This window comes from Anopheles stephensi, chromosome 2 (assembly GCF_013141755.1).
Source record: "Anopheles stephensi strain Indian chromosome 2, UCI_ANSTEP_V1.0, whole genome shotgun sequence".
Classification (NCBI taxonomy): Eukaryota; Metazoa; Arthropoda; class Insecta; order Diptera; family Culicidae; genus Anopheles; species Anopheles stephensi.
In genome coordinates this window covers 64139122-64156611 of record NC_050202.1, presented here as the reverse complement: position 1 = coordinate 64156611, position 17490 = coordinate 64139122, and the positions used below count along the sequence as shown (strand labels likewise).

The window sequence follows — 17490 nt, the reverse complement described above, 5'->3', positions numbered from 1 at the left end:
CGGTTGGTTTCTTATAGATCCGTTCCGTCTATCGATTTCACCCACCCTGTCCATAAGCGAAATGGTCGGGAAAACTCTCGCTTTCGATCACTTTCCTCGTGGGACCGTAAAAGGAAAACCTTGCTTCCGGTCTGCCGGAATGCAAATCAGCTAATCAAACTGACTGACCCATTGAGTGATAAGACATGTGACATCCCTAACGCTGTGATCCAGTCCTCTCGATACCCGGGGAAGAAAATGCGCTGCAGAAAAAATAGCTCACAGAGCAGTTCCAGCAGAGTCCGAAAGAACCGATAACCGGGTCCGGGTCGGTAGTAGGCTCGCAAAACCAGTCAAGCGGCCAAAGCAGCATTGCCACGATCGGGTTTTGACAATATGGATCACACAGACGTCAGTGATCCGGATCGTGGACCGTATCCGCATTGCCACTCCGCTAAGCGGTTAATTGTAGACCACCGCGGGCAATTATGCGCATGAGTTTTCTCTGCACCGGGGACGGTTTCACGGGCATGGCGCTTCAAGGGCACAAGGGCACAAGCTTTTCTATCCCGGACTGCTGCAGTTGCTGCGTTATAGTTTCACTTTTCAATCATGCTCATCCGCATTACCCTTTTTGATAGCGGGATAAGCGTACAGTCCAGAAGACTGGTTGGTTTGTGCGTATTGTACGCTCGATCAGATTGAACGATCGCGAAGTTAATCAATGCTTGCAACGGGTCAATTGTTTTTGCGAAAAAGGTGCGCTAGTTACAGCTGATTGCACTGCCAATGGATGGCACGTTAGTACGCCGGCGTCAGAAAGAAAGTCAAATGACAAATTGGCAGGTGCTAGAGCTAGTTAGAAATTATTTACTTTCTGTTTGTAAGATCGACCGAGATATGCACTGAAAAATTAACTGATTTTAACGAATGTTGTTGTTGTTATTAGCATGAGTGATTACTACTGACGTTGGACAAAGAAAGCTTGCAGATGAAAATAATAATTTACTACCTCCGGCACGAGATACTTTGAATGGTCTTAGTTTTATCTAGAGATCTCCAGATTAGATGAAGCTTAGCTAGTGATATGTATCTTCGTGATCTTAGCTTGCAAACGGAACTTCTTCAATCAGATATAGCCAACCAACCATCTTGGGGCGTCGGCGGCACCGGTCTTCACACATCAGGACCGTGGTTCAAATCCCATCCGGACCGGCCCACCATAGTGAGGGCTTACTTACTAAGCAACTAGGTGGTATCAATGAAGTCTAGTAAGCCAGAAATGGCAGGCATGACCTACGAGGTCGTTACGCCAAAAAAGAAGAGAAGAGAAGAAAGGGATCTTCGAAGTTACCTCAAATAGTTTTATTCTCGCTCGCCTCGCCTTAAAACTAAATTTTTAAAACATGTTTTTATAGAATTTTTATTATTTCATTGATACGATTGATGGTTGATCGTTGGTTGACACATCTTTTACCAACAAGACTCGATTCATAATTCCAGCAAGCTTCATTCTCTTCTTAAACAGCACAAAAGCTCCACAACGGCTTAAGCAACTGTCGAACCGTCACAAAGTTCTGCTTCTTTGTTTCTGGGTTTTCTACTAGTTTGCTTGGTTCAAGCAGTCAGTTCGACAATATTTTCTACCTTTTTTACTCCCCTTCAACAATAAGATCTACTACTATACTGGTTCTATTAAACGTTCTATTAACATTCTACCAATTGAAAACTACCTCTCTTTGGGTTATGTTTTATAAAACATCGAACATATGGCACCCATCTAATACGCAACATTTATTAAATTTCAAAACGCTGATTCCGAAAAACCTGCTCCACTTCTAGCAGAGCGCAACAGCCCGCAACTCCGTACATGATGTGATTTCGATCACGATAAGTGCTGAGCCTTAACATGCATTTCCACTCTTGTCTAGCAGTGGTGACGATGGGCGAAGAAAGTAAATAGCACCGTAACAGATTACTTACCGTTAACAAATGTCGTACTCCACCGCTGCGTGCTCCACAGCATCCATTCCCATCCGCTTAGGGTTCCCGCTTTATTCTTCCTTCCGTTGTGCCGCTGTCACTTTTTTCCCACCACTGATCAGCACGCTACAGCACCCGTAAATGGGCAAACCCATCGAGCGTCACCTGGCAGACGCATAGTTTTCATCTCATCTCAAGTACCGGCCAAGCATTGTACAGTTTAGATACCGACACATTCTAGTTTGATCGGTCTCCTAACGTCTTCCCGGATTCCCTCCCGTTCATCTCTGTTCCACCCGGCTATAAATCCGGGATTCGGTGGAAGCTACTGGAATGGAGAAAATTTGCTTCCAACCACTCGGTTGGAATTAACTGTAACTGGTCATCATTTTCTTCAACCTGAGCGCTGCTCCGAGAGAGCAAATCGAGCTGGCAAAACCTGGCAAACGCTGGAACCCGTTTTCGGTGGGCACGACCCGACGAGATAACTGGCAGGAAATGGAACGCACTTTGCCGCACGCCGGTGTGAAACGGTGACCGACTGCCGGGACCCAGATTCGCGCACCGGAAGCAGGACGCACAAAACTTGCTTCGGCTGGATACCGGTCCAAGGAAAGTGATCCATATTCTAACGCAAGACTACGTGAGGACGACTCCAAGTCTACAGATTTCACCACCTGATCAGTTTTTCCAAACGGTGGTGGCATCGTGGGGTTGAGAGGCTTCCGCCGTAGGGGGGGGGGGGATGCGATGGAGCAGGAAAATTGCGGTACTCCTCCCCGGCCGGAGTGGAGTGGTTTTTCCACTTTCTTTACCGGTGATGATCGCCTACCATTCAGCTCGCCATCTCTCGGCCGAGAACAAGGCTTGGGCCGGTAAATGCTGCCAGCGCTCAGTTATTGCTCAGCTACGATCGAGTTAAGATCACGCGAATCCGAAACCGCCCGTGCGAGTGCTCAGCGACGCGATTTAAAGCATCAAGCATCTGCTCGGAAGCGTTAGAATTAAAGCATAGGAAGTGCATAGGAAGCGGCAGATTGACAGAAGACTGCCTAAGAGGACACTTGAACCATAACAGTAGAGAATCATTAATTGCCCTCCCGCCAACCAGTATCATCATCAACATCACCATGGTCCGATTGTACGCTGTTCTGTTGCTGCTTGGAGTTACACTTTTGGCGCCACAATCGCGCTGCGAAACGCGCAAATACTTCCACAGCCGATATTCGAGCAGTTTCTCGAGCGCGAGCCGTTCGAGCGGTGGCGCCTACCTAAAGACGGTACCGTTGCGATTGCTGAGCTGCCTCGAGCACGTTTCGCTCATTGACTGTGGCAAGCTGTACCTGTTGCAGAATATGGAATCGCGGGCGTACCGTTTCGCCAACACCGGCAACATCACGCACGACGTGCAGCAGGTGCTACTGCCCAGCTACCGGAGCACGGACAATAAACTGTTCAGCGATCAGCTGCTCGCGCTGAACGATAGTGTTGTGAACGATCGGCTAGCACGCGGTTTGCGGTTGCTGTTTAACGAGCGCATCATCGATCTGCAGCTAGTGCCGGGTGTGGCGGTACGGCTCACGCCCAGTGACACGAACCAGCTCGAGTTCTCCGTGCGCAAGGGTATTATGGCCGTCGAGCCGGACGTTGCCGGAGGACGCGATAAGGCAAAGAAAGGCATCCGGACGGTGTTGCAGCTGAGTGTGCCGCTTGTACTGTTGCCCTCGATGCTGTTGGCCGGCGTGTTACCGATGATACTGCCCGTGCTCAAGTTTGCCACCATCTTCTCCAGCATTGTGAACCACGCGGCCCTTGCGGCAGCCATCATGTATCTGGCGAAACAGCATGCCGCCGAACAGGAAAGTAAACAAACGGTGTACTTTAACGCTGGTTACAATTAGGCCTCCGGCACCAGAAGGACTCAGCACGCAGTCAACAGTATCGGGGAAGGGGGCACTACACAACTTGAAACCAAAAAAATGCTTCCGCTCCTGCTGCTCGATCGCTGGCAGCTGTGGAAGCTGTGGATAAGGATGCGCGTGGCGCAATCTGTGCACACTCTTCTGTTTGTGGTGTTTTATTTAAATTCAAGCTTAAGCTAAATACTAAGATAGACGATAGACAAATAAATAAACAGCGACACTTGTTGTCTCAGGTGCGATCTTTGCCCGGCCCCGCTCTCGCTCTCAGCCCTTCCCTCTTCCCTTAGGCCGTGGTTTGTCAGGTCCGGCCTCCCGCGCTAAAGGCTCATTCTAAGGCGTCGCAAAATTCAAAATTCATTGGTTGTTGTTTCGTTCCCTCGCTTCACTTCCGTCAATTCGTGCTTGTCGCAATGTCGGTTGTATTATTCATTTTTTTTCTTTTCTATGAGATAAAAAACCCCCTCGCACATCGAGAGGAGCCCCTTTAAGGGGGGCCTGGGACCCGAAAAAACGTTAAACAAATCAAAGGCAAACTGTTTAAACTCGCATAAGCTTAAAGGAAAGCGTTGAACGTCATGAACGCACTAGTTTTTGTGTGTTTTTTTTTTCTCTACGCTAAAGGAATTGATTTGCGTGCATCCCCAAGACCTCTCAGCACGAAAAGACTTTGGGTGTGCAGTGTTTGTGTGCGTGAGCGAAGGATTAGACAGTTTAGAAATAGTAAAAAAAAAAAACATAACGTAACATCTCCCAGTGCTATGTCCCTAAAATCGTACAGCCCGTGCCACTGTCTCACACACTCTCTCTCTGTGTGCAAAAATTGTATGCCCTCCCCAGCCCTAGTCTCTACCGCATATACCCTTCACGAGCTCTCACTACCTAGTCGGCCTTATTCCTAACAGTGGCATCCTGACGATCCTGCTCGTTCATATCCTTATCATCCCAGCCCCAAACCGCTTGCTCCGATTCGTGATCCAGCTGGTTAATGTAGTCCACCATGCGTGCGTTCAGCTCCTGCTCATTGTAATCGTGCGAGCCATCTCCGGTGCGCAACACACGCTTCCGTATCAGATCGTCCGACACCGACTTCAGATCGTACGCCCAACCGATCCGGGCGAAAAAGTCTATCGCTGCCGTCGTGAAGTTCGTACTGTACGTGCCCAGCTCGGACGTTTTGTAGTCCCACGGGAACACATGGTGATAGTTGTGCCAACCTTCGCCGTAAGCCGCGATCGCTACGAACGTGTTGTTGGTCGGGGAGATATTACTGCAAGGGGAAGAAGACGGTTAGAGCAAAGAGCGCTACAAGATCACACCGATGTACACTGGATACTTACCGATCGTACGGCTTTGTGCCCCAGATGTGTGCCGCGCTATTCACCAGCCAGGTAGCGTTAAGCGACAGGACGTACCGGAAGATCGCCACCACGTACCAGGCGTTCGAGAACGTTTCGTCCAGATAGTAGTACGCCAGGAACGTTGGCAGGACGAAGCAAAACAGTGGCATCAGCAGGGCGTAGTAGCGCTTTTGAAACATTACGATCGCGTCCTGCTCCAGATCGCTCATGTCGACGGCTTGGCCGCGCGTCTTCACGTCCGGGTGCTTCTTCACCATCAGCCAGCCGATGTGCGAGAAGAAGAAGCCGCGGGTCGCATTGTGCGGGTCGGCATCGGTATCGGTAAACTTGTGATGGACACGGTGATCCCGCACCCACTCGTACACGCTGTTCTGGAAGGCTAGCGTTTGCGCTAGCATCAGGAACAGACGGAGCGGCCACTTCGCCTTGTACGCCCGGTGCGACCAGAGCCGGTGGGCTCCGGCCGTAATGCCCAGTGCGCCACACGAGCCCAAGATGAGTGCTGTCATCAGCGCGAGAAAGAGAGTGAGAATTAGAGAGAGAAAGAGAACAAAATGGTAGAACATAGTTAAATAATATGATCAATGATCGATCGCCGTAACACAGAAGTTTTTACTTCACTTGACTACCTTCCCGACACCTTCAACCGGATCGGCGTGATGTGCCAAAAATCGAACAATGCCCGTACGTATGACGGAAGATCGATAGCGTTTTATCGACGATGATCGGCCTAATCTTTGGGCCGTGATTGGTGGTATCGCGCGTTTGCGAGCATGATCGTACAGATTTTCTGCAATTGTTTGTGTCCACCCTACGAATAGTGCTGGCAGCAGTGCCAAATTAAACCACTTTTACGCCACGGTTCGTGACGGAGCAGGAAAGCCGTATGCCGGCGCACCTATTAATCACGATCGCATTACACACGAAATGATCTCCCAGGGAGGGTTAAAAAACAATTGCGATTGCACACAAAAAACCCCCTTAGTGCGTAAGGTACTTCTTGCCTGCCCAACCCATCGAGCTCACTAATGATCTGCGCCTGTCTTAAGTTAGCGATTCTCATTTCTTCTGCGTCAGTAATTGTGTTTTGTTGTCTTGTTTTTTCCTCCCCCTCAGCCATAAGATCAGCTACTCACCGGCTAAGTGGCGTTGAAATTTACCTATTTAGCGTACTTAGCTGGCGACAAAAACTTTCAACGCTCACGTGTGTCCAATTTCCGCCTGCCAACGATTTCCCATGACATTGAGCACCGGGCGACATTGACTACGATGTGCATGACTCACGTGCACATGACCTTTTCTACTAATTCGATCAACGCTGTGGTTAATGCCGATCGGTCCAAGAATCGTGCCGATAAGCGACAGCCAATTTGTGCTCATCGATTATGCGCCACAGCCACAGAAACTCAATTTCACCGTATCAGGCAAGGCACAATGAACTCCTTGCACGTTTGTGTGACGCACATGGCAACAGTGGGGCCACCACATTTCGACATCCGCTAGACATTCGGTGGCGATTCTTTACCCCAAACTCTCCCCTCCCAAAACTCTAACGTCATCATTAACATACGTTCTAAATCCTCGTACGGAAGGGGTCGCCCCGGGGCACTGGGAAGCATGCCGCCACGGAGCGGGTTTCGCTGTTACAAAACCATCGAATGACGCTAATCGCGAAACGACTTACGTGCTTTGAATGCACAATCCCGCTTGATGATCCTGGCTGTGGATCTGGAACGGGTCCGAGCCAGCGGCCAGCTTAGTATGCCAAAGCCCTGTGGCCCATTCATCAGAGTGTGACACACATGAGCATGTGCAACTGAAAATACAGAATTCGGTGGCAATCTATCGCGACAATAGATTCTCACAGGAACTGCAGCTAGTGACATAAAGCTCTGAGTGAAGGGCCAGCTGCATGTTACGATTTTCGCACAATCATAATCAACCATTTCCAATCAATCAATCTAACCCTTTTAATCTGTTTTTATCACAGTTTTCACGTAACACTTTCTCTCCTGCAGACAAACGATCGGTCTGCATGGCATGTTGCAGGGTGTAATTAATTGCACATTAGGTGTCCGGCGGTTGCACTCCCGTGTGCAGACTGCATGCTTTCCTTTGTCCAATCTCTGCTGGTGGATAGCAAGTGCACTCGAAACGGCCGCCGGACTCGACACCGTCGTCAGCATTGTTTGCACTTTCGCCCGTTGCAAAAATCAATTCGTCATTCCAGCCCTTTTCCCTGGCAAGGGGCATACAGAGATGATTGTTTGACCCGGGCGTCGAACGACCCTTCGCGCTGGACACCAACTTTCACTTTCTTGTCCAAACGGTCCTTCACTGTTTCCCTTGTACCTGGTTCGCGGAATGTCAATTTCCAGCCGGGTGCATTTCCGGTTTGCCAAAGCCGATGCTTCGATCGCTGTAATGGTTCGCTCGTCTGTCGTGCGTATGTAACGCTTCTGTCGTAACGCCGTCGTTATCGAACTGCGTGTAAGTTCAGAAGCTGTTCTGATGTGGAGTGGGGGGGGGGGGAGAACAATGACCGGGACGTTGTTGGGGACGATCGTGGAGTGTGTTCGGGGTGCCTTATTCGGTTGCGGAGCAGCTCGATCGACACTCGCAGCGGTTGTCGATCGGTCGATCGCATATTTCCGTCACGTCGCCGTACATTCTCTTCGAGAGTCCCATCTCTCGAATCCCTCGTCGATCGCCAACCGGGGACGATGACGCTAGTAGAATAAATCATCATCCGCCGGACTCTGGTGGACCGGACGACAAAGCGACGAAACCGCACGCAATCGGCAATGTGGCTCAAGTGATGAAGATTTTTTTTGAATATCTGGTCCCTTTCCGCTAATTTAGCATATTCTGCCAGTCGATCAAGAACGATGGACGGGACGGTCAGGAAATGGTCGTAAATTCCTCATGATTCGTTTCGGCCTGTGGGACTCATTATTGGGCCATCAGGCAAACGCAACCGTGAGCCATAAAAGCTGTTGTATCGGTAGATAATAAATCACCACCAGGCTTCTTATGCTGCGAGGGTTGCAGTATATTATCATTGTTATCACGCTGCATATTTACGTTCGAAGTGATATGCATACGTTATTGCGAAACTTCAGGGTCAATGCGGGTAATGCACCTGCTAGCTCAATGCAATCGTTCTGCAATTCTTCGATACCATTGGGCATTGATCACTTCTCTTCAACACTTTAGCCTCCAGTTTCACTCTAACTTTAAAGCAAGTTTTGTTTGTCCATACTCACCCAAGAAAAATGTGCTCCATTTAGCTGAGGTTACCAACAGATAACTGCCATACAGAAAGCCAAGATGCAGATAGACGAAAGCGATAATGTTTCGCCACACGTACACATGATGATACTGGCGTCTCGTACTCGCACTCGGTAGCTTTGCGACATCTGTTGGCTGTGTGGGTCAAAATGTCTTGGTTAGTATGCACTAAACGATCATTCACTCTCAAGCTCTCCACATCCTAAAATGTGAGGATCTCACCTTTATTTCGTCCGTAACGGGCGGTGTCGGTTTCGGTGGTACGTTCAGGAAGGATTTGTTCTTGTACTGTTGCGTGCCGCCAACCGATGCATTGTTATTGTTGCGATCCTCCTGCTCGATGCAAGCCTCGGCCAGCAGTATCGTATTGCCGAGCACGTTCGGTGCCATCGTTGCAGCGCTGGGTATGTAGAGACGTTTCAGGAGCACCACTAGCAAAAAAAAAACTCACACTGTCTGCGAACGAGTAAAGCGACAAGCAAAAGAGCGGTTAATTACACGCTAAAACGATTCCTTTTCGCAAAGAGAAATTTCACATGCCATAATTTATAGACGCACGGGAAGATTCGGCCGGGATGCTGTCACATATTTACGCAAGCACATTACAAAGCAACCAGGATGAATCAATCCGGATCGTAGTGCATGTGGTGGTGGTGGGACAGAAATATGCAGACCGCCTTTTTTGTTTTTATCTTAAGCCGAAGGCAGCATATATTTGCCAAAAACCGGAGAAAGTTTCCAGGTTAACCTCTGAACCGGTTATGATCTTGTTTCTTGTTCGCACTGTCAACGATCGTCACGGCACGATAAGATGCACTTGGCAATTCCGTGGTTATTTCATGCATCTTGCTGCATTTAACGTGCCCTGCCAAGAAGTGATCGATCAAGTCGGAAGCGAACGGAGCGACTTCACCTCTCAGCAATGCGTTGCTAAGTAGGAGTGTGAAACGCGTTTTTTTAAATCCCTCAAAACCATCCCCAATCGAACGACCCTGTTTCAATTAAAGGTCCTGAGCAGTGGATCGAAGCGAAACGATTCTTTGAACGAAGACGCGATCGGTCGGCGATCACTTATTAGGATTGCCCACTCCACACAGCAAGTTAGCCATTATAATCACGTCCCTTCTCGGTCGGTTGATTCGATGACGATTTTTGACATTCGACTCTTCTTTAAGGCAGCAAGGAAGCACGAGGAAACGATCAGTCCGCAATATTCCACGCACTCCAACCGTAGTAGTTGATGTGCGTGGTATTTTTTGTTTTGTCCACACACTCTTTTTGTTTACAGCCACTTCATTATAAAAGGGACTTCCATTTTCCTGACCGCGCACCTCCCCTAACGCCCTCGGTCGGGAGGGGCGCGAATCACCCATTTGGCATCATTGGTATTCTTGTGTGTGATAATTAGGGACGCGATATGCGAAACTTCTTATACGATCGAAACTGTCGTCCAAAATGGTGCGTTATGTGTTTGGTTTTGGATTTTATTTTTTTTATTCGAACCCTTCCTGGTTCGTCCACGTTCATGAATAGAATTCCGCCCCGGGAAGGCCGGGAGTCTTTGGTTTCAGATTTTACGAGCGAATCGAAACAATTGACGAAAACAATTTTACGACTGTTGGGGTGGTGCGTACGCGAGTGAACGCGGTGCTTCGTTAAGGGAATTTCTAATGTCTAGAGGAATGTAAACTGTAAAATAGGTCACTTGCCGCGGTACAGGTGAACCAATGTTGCGAAATGATTGACCATTGTCACAAGTCTGTACTTTAGTGTGTTAGTGTTGTATTCTTTTCCAATGTGTAAGCACATGAATATCGGTATAGCTTCATCCTCGTGCATTCTCGCTGCATTCAACATCAAACACATCTAGATCTCGCGCTGTGACACAATTCTTGGCAAAGGTCAGGGAGAAGAAGATCTAAGGGAGAAGAAACGAAAAACTTCAACACAAGCAACGAACCTCACATTTTCCAACCCCTCGTACAGTGCGAATGCTTCGTGAGTCGCGCAATGTCACGGTGAGCTCGTTTTTCTGTTGTCGTTTCGTTACGTTACGTTATATTATCTCTGCTACAACTGTTCATGTAACGTAACATTCGAAAGGGATAAAACGCGCATTGCGCGGGCTCCCAGCCATGGTACCACGTGCGCGATCAGGCTCGGTAAATCAGCTCGGTTGCGAAAATGGTATATGAGGTTCGGGTTAGGTTCGTATCATGGCAGCCGGGTGGTACGAACAGCAGCAGCAATGTCACGATGTGGCATCAGATGCAATTGAACTTTTATTTCGCCTCTAACAGATTTGTTTTATTGCTGGTAGTGCTTACTTCCCAGCCAATCCGGCAGGTGGCAACTGTGTTGTTATTGTCGATTTGGGCGGAATGTTGTACGCTATCCGATCGGCCTTGATGGTCGCTGTAAATCACCCCCCTGCTCAAGGTTGTTCCGAAAGATCATAATAACATCAAGGGAGGCGCTGGCAAGGTGGTAAATGCCCAATTGGGCCACACGTAGACTTTCTGCGCTAGTAGCGCCCGTACTAGATATGAGCTGCACGAGCCACCACAAGAGTTACGTTATTACCCCATTATAAATCGTCACCCACCAACCGACCTAACGGCGGCTGCAAAAACAAAAAAAAAATCAGCACCACATACATTCGTACCGTGGGTCACTCTCATTGCCATTACGCGCATACACTTGATCTTGACCATCGCGCGGTAGTAGCTGGTGTTCGATGTTGTGGCGCGTCATGATTGCGTTGGCTGGCGATCCCAATTAGACGCGAGCACCCGGTTCTACCTGCAACTGCTGCTGTCTGTCTGCGTTTGTATGCATTCGGACCGGTTTTTTTTGCTTCTTCTATGCTGTTCTATGCAGCCTTGCATAGATAGAACTTTTGCATTCATAATGGCACGTGAGCTTTGGAACCAACTGATCCGTTGGCGGAGACGTCGTTCGCATCCACTTTCACCCTTTTTTCCCACTTTGCGTTCTGTGCGGAATGCTGGCTCGTGCCAAGTTGTACCAAAGCCCCGGTTTCGAAACCGTATTTCCGGTCGCGGGAATTCCCTGGTGAAAAACCTGTACGGGCACCGCCTTTTTCGACCATTCCGACTCGTTTGTCCTGCTGGCGGTAGCAGCAGCATTGCTTCCTCGGACACAGAAGCACTCGCGCACTTACTTGCTCGAGCAACATCGTCCGCTCGTATGGCCGTCGGGCAAATACAACGACCGGACGGACGCGATGTCTGGAGGAAGGCGAAGGGAAGGTGACGGGGGCAGAGTCATCTAAATCCGAACAGAACTAGTACGAGGCCGTCGTTATATACGTGACTGCCGACACGGTCCCCGGATGCCGCACCAAACGATCGACGATCGGTAGGGCAACGATTTTTCGGGCGGGGGTTTTATTTTTCGGGGACGCCGATATTCAAGTTCTGTAGATGTTTGCAGCAGAACAGAATTTCGGGAACCCAACTCCGGGAACTCTACCGTTAAAAATGTTCCTCTCTTCCAGTAAACGTACTTATATGCGAACATACAGACTAATCGTAAGCGGTCGACGAAGGTTTTGTGTGGTGTGCAGCTAATTAGACAGCTTTGCGAGGGAACCAAATTTGCCGAAAAACGTCGCACTTTGACACGCAAATGCATTGCGCCGCAAGGTTACCCACCATTATCGCAGGGTGTCCGTTTTAGCGATAGTGCGATCAGCAATGCAAAATTAGTTGTACCGGTGTTAGTTATTTTAATCGATTACTTCTTGAGCTTGCTTCACGTTTAGGAACTGTTGGGAACTTGGGAAGTTAGGTAACGGGGAATAACCTTAACCTGATTTGAAATATAATCCTAAATAACCCCCCTCATGTCACTGTGAGAGAAATGTTAAATGATTGCTTACACAAATTTTGGATGGGATGAAAAACTATGACTAACACCAACTGCACAGTGCGCCATCTCGACAACACTTATGAATGGTTCCTCTGTATTTTTTGTGTGCGTATGTGTGCCATATAAAGTGAACCAACCGAGGCAGTTTGAATTTAGCACTCTGGGTAATAAAAATATTTCAATGTTAGTTTTTTGTTTTTTGGTTTGCTCCTCTTTACCCAATCTCCGGTAGCTTAAAACGCTTTAGCTACAGTAACGACACGCACAGGTAGCGCACTTACGCGAGCTTGGTCAAGGTCCGCAAGACGCTAACATAAAGCCAACACTGGTGTGATTTGTGAGCACAGAAGAAAGAGTACGTCCAAAAGCCGGAGCTTAGTACAACGAGCAAACAAGCAAAAAATCGGTGCCAAAGTTCGCTGGGATGAAACAGTGCAAGTGTACTGTGAAAGGTCACGCGATGTCTCAAAAGGGGAGGCCCAGAAGCAGATTGTACTGACCGCTTCTCCCGTTTTACTTGACACAGTAAGGTGCCGGCAACAGGTTGACCCTCTGCTCTGAATCCCCCAAACGGGAGGGTTTGGTTCGCCTTCTACCGTTGCCAGGGCCATGGTTAGGAAAATGGTTCAGCCTCCTTCAGGACACGAGCACGAGACCCACAAGGACATCCGCGGTCTGGGCGGGAGGAACAGGTTTCTTGCATGCCATCCTTCATAGGGCGCCCGGCCTGCCTGCCTGTCTCAGAAGGATCAGTGCAGAGGCAGTGCTTTATTATCGACCCGCTTAACCTACTGGTGACCTGTCGGCAGGCAGGCAGATGCACTGGTAGACCTTGTCTTAAGCGTTTAAAAATTCCCCTTCATTCGCTTCTCCATGCACTGAACTCTGATGATTTATTCAGAGCCTTTTTTTTAAGCTGATACTTGATCATAGCTCGATCGAGCTACAGGAAAACTTGTCCTCCCAATTTTGCACACTTGCAAACAGTCTCTAGTTTTGGCTCCTCAGTACAAACAGCAAAAAAAAACCATGTGCCTATTGCCGAAGCCAGCCACAAACAAACCACCTGCCTCACTAAAAAACCGCCTGACAGTCGGACTTGGATGGTAAACATTTTCATCCAACGAACGTGATCGACGGTAATGGACGTGATGTTCGGTGTGCCCCAAAGCAGTTAGCGTACTAGGGCCCGGCCGTGTGGCCCACAGCCAAACGGTAACACAGCCCACTTACATGTCCCTCACCGATGTCAAAGGGCGTTACCGTAAAGACTGACAGTGCTTGTAGCGATCATCATCAACATTGAGGCAGATGATGAAATAGTTGGGCTGCAGAAGGATACTTTCCGGCAAAGGAGCTACGACATTGTGGCAAGGTTAGAATTTTCCTTTCCAATTTTGTGTGTCCGCCCTGTCCGCCAGACAGAGTGATGAGCTCGGCAGAGCCACCAGCAAATGTACGCAATACACTCCAGCAGGTACTTTACCTGCCCCGTTCAGTGTGCAATGAACCATGCGCCACCAAACGCCCGAGAATCCACAGGAAAAACGATATATAAACATAAAACACTAATACAGACACACATTAACATAACACTCGTACACTCGAAGCAGAGTCCACAAAAAGTTGCTGACCGTAGGACAAATGTTGAACCTGCATATCGCTACGCCGCTAAACCGTGGCCAGGGCTTGAGCTCGTAAAGCGGGGGAAAATAAGCTCAAGCAAGCAATCAGGCTAGAGTTCGATTTTGGCACATTAGAACCTGACGGAGTGCTTGTACTTACGGGGCGTTACGGGGTTTTCATGGGGGAAGGTGATCGGTACTTACGAGGTCCGAGATCGAAGCAGCCGGCACTTAAGCTTAACGCACCAAACTCACTCCGATTTTCACACGCACTGACACCCAAACTTGGACTCCAAGAAACGCTTACTGTCCTCCCTGCGTTTCGGTCACCTTCCCCACGCCCTCCCCGGAAATAGGAATTGGGATCACCACTGGCGATCGTTTAACGCACTCTGTCAGGATCCAGGTCGCCAACAAATGATCTGTGAGGATCGAACTTCACTGCACTCGTATCGCACCGTATGACACCTGCCAAAGGATGTCAGGATGCGGATGTTGATATCACACACACACACGCAAACACACTCACACACACGGTCTACGGAAGTACACAGGTATGTGGCTATTACCTTGCTGCGATCCGGCGGCCAACAGTGACCGAAAGTAATGCTCGGGTTATGGATCGGTGTACGCTACGAACCGCTCGGTTTGCGATCAGTCAGCGCAGTAAACGACGCACGGTGGCTGCGACGGTCTTTTATAAAACTTTTCCCTTTAACCTGCGTGCGGCTCGTGCAGTCATGCCCTCCGCACCGGACCCATCCCATGCCTTTTTCGTGCATTTCGGGTCGCTGCTTTACAGGCGACGGCGGCGGCGGCCAATTTTTCCCGCACCCTAACGCCCCGTTGTCGACACTTGCTCGTCGTCCGCTCGTTCGGTGTCGCGTTTCTCTCTTTCTCGCTGTCTCGCTGTCTCTTTGTCCCACCGCGGTCGTTTGGTTTGCTCGCGCGCTCGTTTCCTCGTCCACGTCGCGTTGGTGCGCCATTTGCACACCCACCGTCCGGCGCTTGTCCCTCTGTGACCGTGCAACAGTGCGGTTCAAAATTTGCCGGGAACAGTTTTGTCAACAGTTGTCCGGAGCATATGAGACCCCCCCCCCCTCCCTTCCTCTATCCATTTCACCACCTCCCATAACACATTCCTCGATGACGCTTTTTCACGCAACGCAAACGATGCCACAAAGCGCACGGGACAGAAGGCACTCGGACGTCCATTCTGGGATGGACGGCCGGCACGTAGTAGAAGCGCGCCCGTATCGATTCGCGTCGATCAAACATGAGCGCGTGGTGAAGGTCTCCTTCAAAGTGACCGGCCCTACGCTTCCAGAGCCCTGCCCCAGGACCGGTACGGCCGCCCATCTTCACTATTGTTTTGTTCTAGTTCAAAGTTTGGCTCTGGATGATTCATGTGCGCGGTGCGATGTACCGAAGCGACATGAAGGATAGATCAATGTCGTTAGCAATTTAGGATCGGGAAGATTCATCTGCGGGATAGGTTAGGGAGGAATTGATGTCTCTTGAGAAGGAATACAGTATGAGAATGAAGTATAAAACTGAACAATTTCCTAACCGAAAGCTTATCTATTGCTTGATAGTCAAACGGGCCTAATGAATCGATGAATGAATATCCAGTTTTGAGATCACTAAGATCACAATAAAATTTTATCCATAAAATGAGTACAAAAGTATTTTAAACGAATACGGTTTGGCAACGAATCGATCAACTAATAAGCTTTATGTATTACAATAATTTGAAAAACGATTTAATTAAACAACAAGAACTTCATCTTTTTGTAGTTGAATAATCAACCTAGCGTCCAGGGAGACGGTCTGGGCGGGATTCGATACCCAGTTCTGCCATGTGAAGACGCTTCCGCCTTGGTCATCGTACCGGACCGGATGCAGTATATTTTACATTAAATTTGGCAGTTACATGGTTTGTTAATTTGTCCCAATCAATCATCAATCCGATATCAATTATCAATCCCTATCCAAATCCGAGTAGTAAACGATCTAGGAAGCAATGATGATGAAAGAAGTTGATGTTTATTATGATTTTCTGACAGTAGTACGTGCTCATTATACGTGAATCATTGTATCGATCAATATTCGATGGAACGCATTCTTCACAACCACTTACTAAAGGCTACTCCCAATTGCATTGCTAGAATTTTTATTGTTGACGCCGAGCAAACGATAACTCGCCCAAGGATAACTACTAAACCTTCAAACCCGTCAACAAACCCTTTAAAGACTCGCCCGCTCGCGGCGGTCAGTCCACCGAAATCTTCCTATGGTGGATTTTCCTACCACTTTCATTCATTCGCGGTGCAACATTTCACACCTTCATCTCGCATCAAATCATCCCGGGGCAGGCACGGTGAGGAAAGGCACCCCACGATCAAGTGTGATCGCGGAACGAAGCGAAGCAAGCAAGCAAGCAGGTGTCAATACAGTAAACAGACCAGCATCAACAACAAAAAACTAAAGGAAATGCAATTGCACGATTGTTGTGCGCGCTATTTGCACATTGTTTCCTTCGCCGCGTTGCTTGCAGACAAACAAATCCGTGCGCGGTGGTAAGAAAACCCCCAGGAGAAGATTTATCGTCGATCGAGGGAGACAACAACAAAAAAAAAACGCTGGAAGTAGTACTTAACCAAACTTTCCCTTCCTTCAACCTTTCCGTCCCCAATCTCACCCCCTCCGCCCGCTTTCGTGGTGTGGAGGTAAAAGTGGCTTGACGTCAGTGAGCAGCGCCTTTTGACGTGGATGTGGCTCGGTTGGCGCCCGAGTCCTTCTTGGTGAGGTCCACACTGTGAGGGCCCACTCTTCCCTAATTGCTGACGCGCGGACGGGAAGTATTAGGTGCAAGTGTTCCCTACGAAGGTGTATTGATTCGCCGTTTTTGTACCCGTGGCTTGATGATCTGGCCGGCGAAAATCTGCTGCTCGTACTTTTGCTTCTGCATGCAATTAATCATCCCTAGACGATACGAAGCGTTGGCCATCGATTGCGTGACTAATGGGAAATTTTACATCTATAATCGCGATTCTTCAGATGACATTCAATGGTGGCGCCCACTTTCTCACGATGCAATCTCAGCCCGGCATGGTTACTCTACTTATTAGCAATTTTCAACGAGGATCTCCCGCTCGATTAAAGCACGAGATTCGGTACTGACGTTCTTGAGGTTCGTTTTTATCGGCATGATGTGTGTGCTCGCGTCATCAAGTAATCGTAAGTAAGTGTAGGCTAGAGTTTCAGTGCTGCCGGTTGGACATGGATATTATTTCCAGGTAATCGACCGGCAGCGGAAGAGCTTGAGAACGGTGTGTGGCTGAGTGGCTTGTGCGATGGTTTTTGCTGGCCCTCCTACTCTCCACCAATCCAATGTTCGTCACAGGTGATTCAAGGCGACCTCACTGCTGGGATGTT

General features: G+C 48.8%; 2 protein-coding genes across 4 annotated transcripts; one reads left to right on the top strand and one right to left on the bottom strand.

Annotated features, from left to right (window-relative positions):
• Positions 1-3092: 3092 nt before the first annotated feature.
• LOC118502439 lies at positions 3093-4017 on the top strand. Its single transcript, XM_036034667.1, has one exon. It carries the CDS (start codon positions 3093-3095, stop codon positions 3861-3863), a length of 771 nt encoding a protein of 256 aa, XP_035890560.1. The 3' UTR covers positions 3864-4017.
• Positions 4018-4023: 6 nt separating this feature from the next.
• LOC118506795 (acyl-CoA Delta(11) desaturase) lies at positions 4024-14730 on the bottom strand. Of its 3 annotated transcripts, none has more exons than XM_036044416.1 (5): positions 14257-14730; positions 8756-8989; positions 8509-8668; positions 5222-5744; positions 4024-5151 (listed from the first exon to the last, which is right to left on the bottom strand). In XM_036044416.1, exons 2-5 carry the CDS (start codon positions 8921-8923, stop codon positions 4764-4766), a joined length of 1239 nt encoding a protein of 412 aa, XP_035900309.1. In that variant the 5' UTR covers positions 8924-8989; positions 14257-14730; the 3' UTR covers positions 4024-4763. The 3 variants fall into 3 exon arrangements, with proteins under 3 accessions (XP_035900309.1, XP_035900308.1, XP_035900310.1); XM_036044415.1 differs by having other exon boundaries at positions 14622-14724; XM_036044417.1 differs by lacking the exon at positions 14257-14730 and adding an exon at positions 14213-14232.
• Positions 14731-17490: the final 2760 nt, after the last annotated feature.

Coding starts and splice junctions, on each gene's coding strand:
- LOC118502439 (XM_036034667.1), top strand. CDS start 3,093: ATGGTCCGATTGTACGCTGTTCTGTTGCTGCTTGGAGTTACACTTTTG.
- LOC118506795 (XM_036044416.1), bottom strand. CDS start 8,923: ATGGCACCGAACGTGCTCGGCAATACGATACTGCTGGCCGAGGCTTGC. Junction 8,669..8,755: donor CCGTTACGGACGAAATAAAG/GTGAGATCCTCA, acceptor TGACCCACACAG/CCAACAGATGTCGCAAAGCT. Junction 5,152..5,221: donor GGCACAAAGCCGTACGATCG/GTAAGTATCCAG, acceptor TTCCCCTTGCAG/TAATATCTCCCCGACCAACA.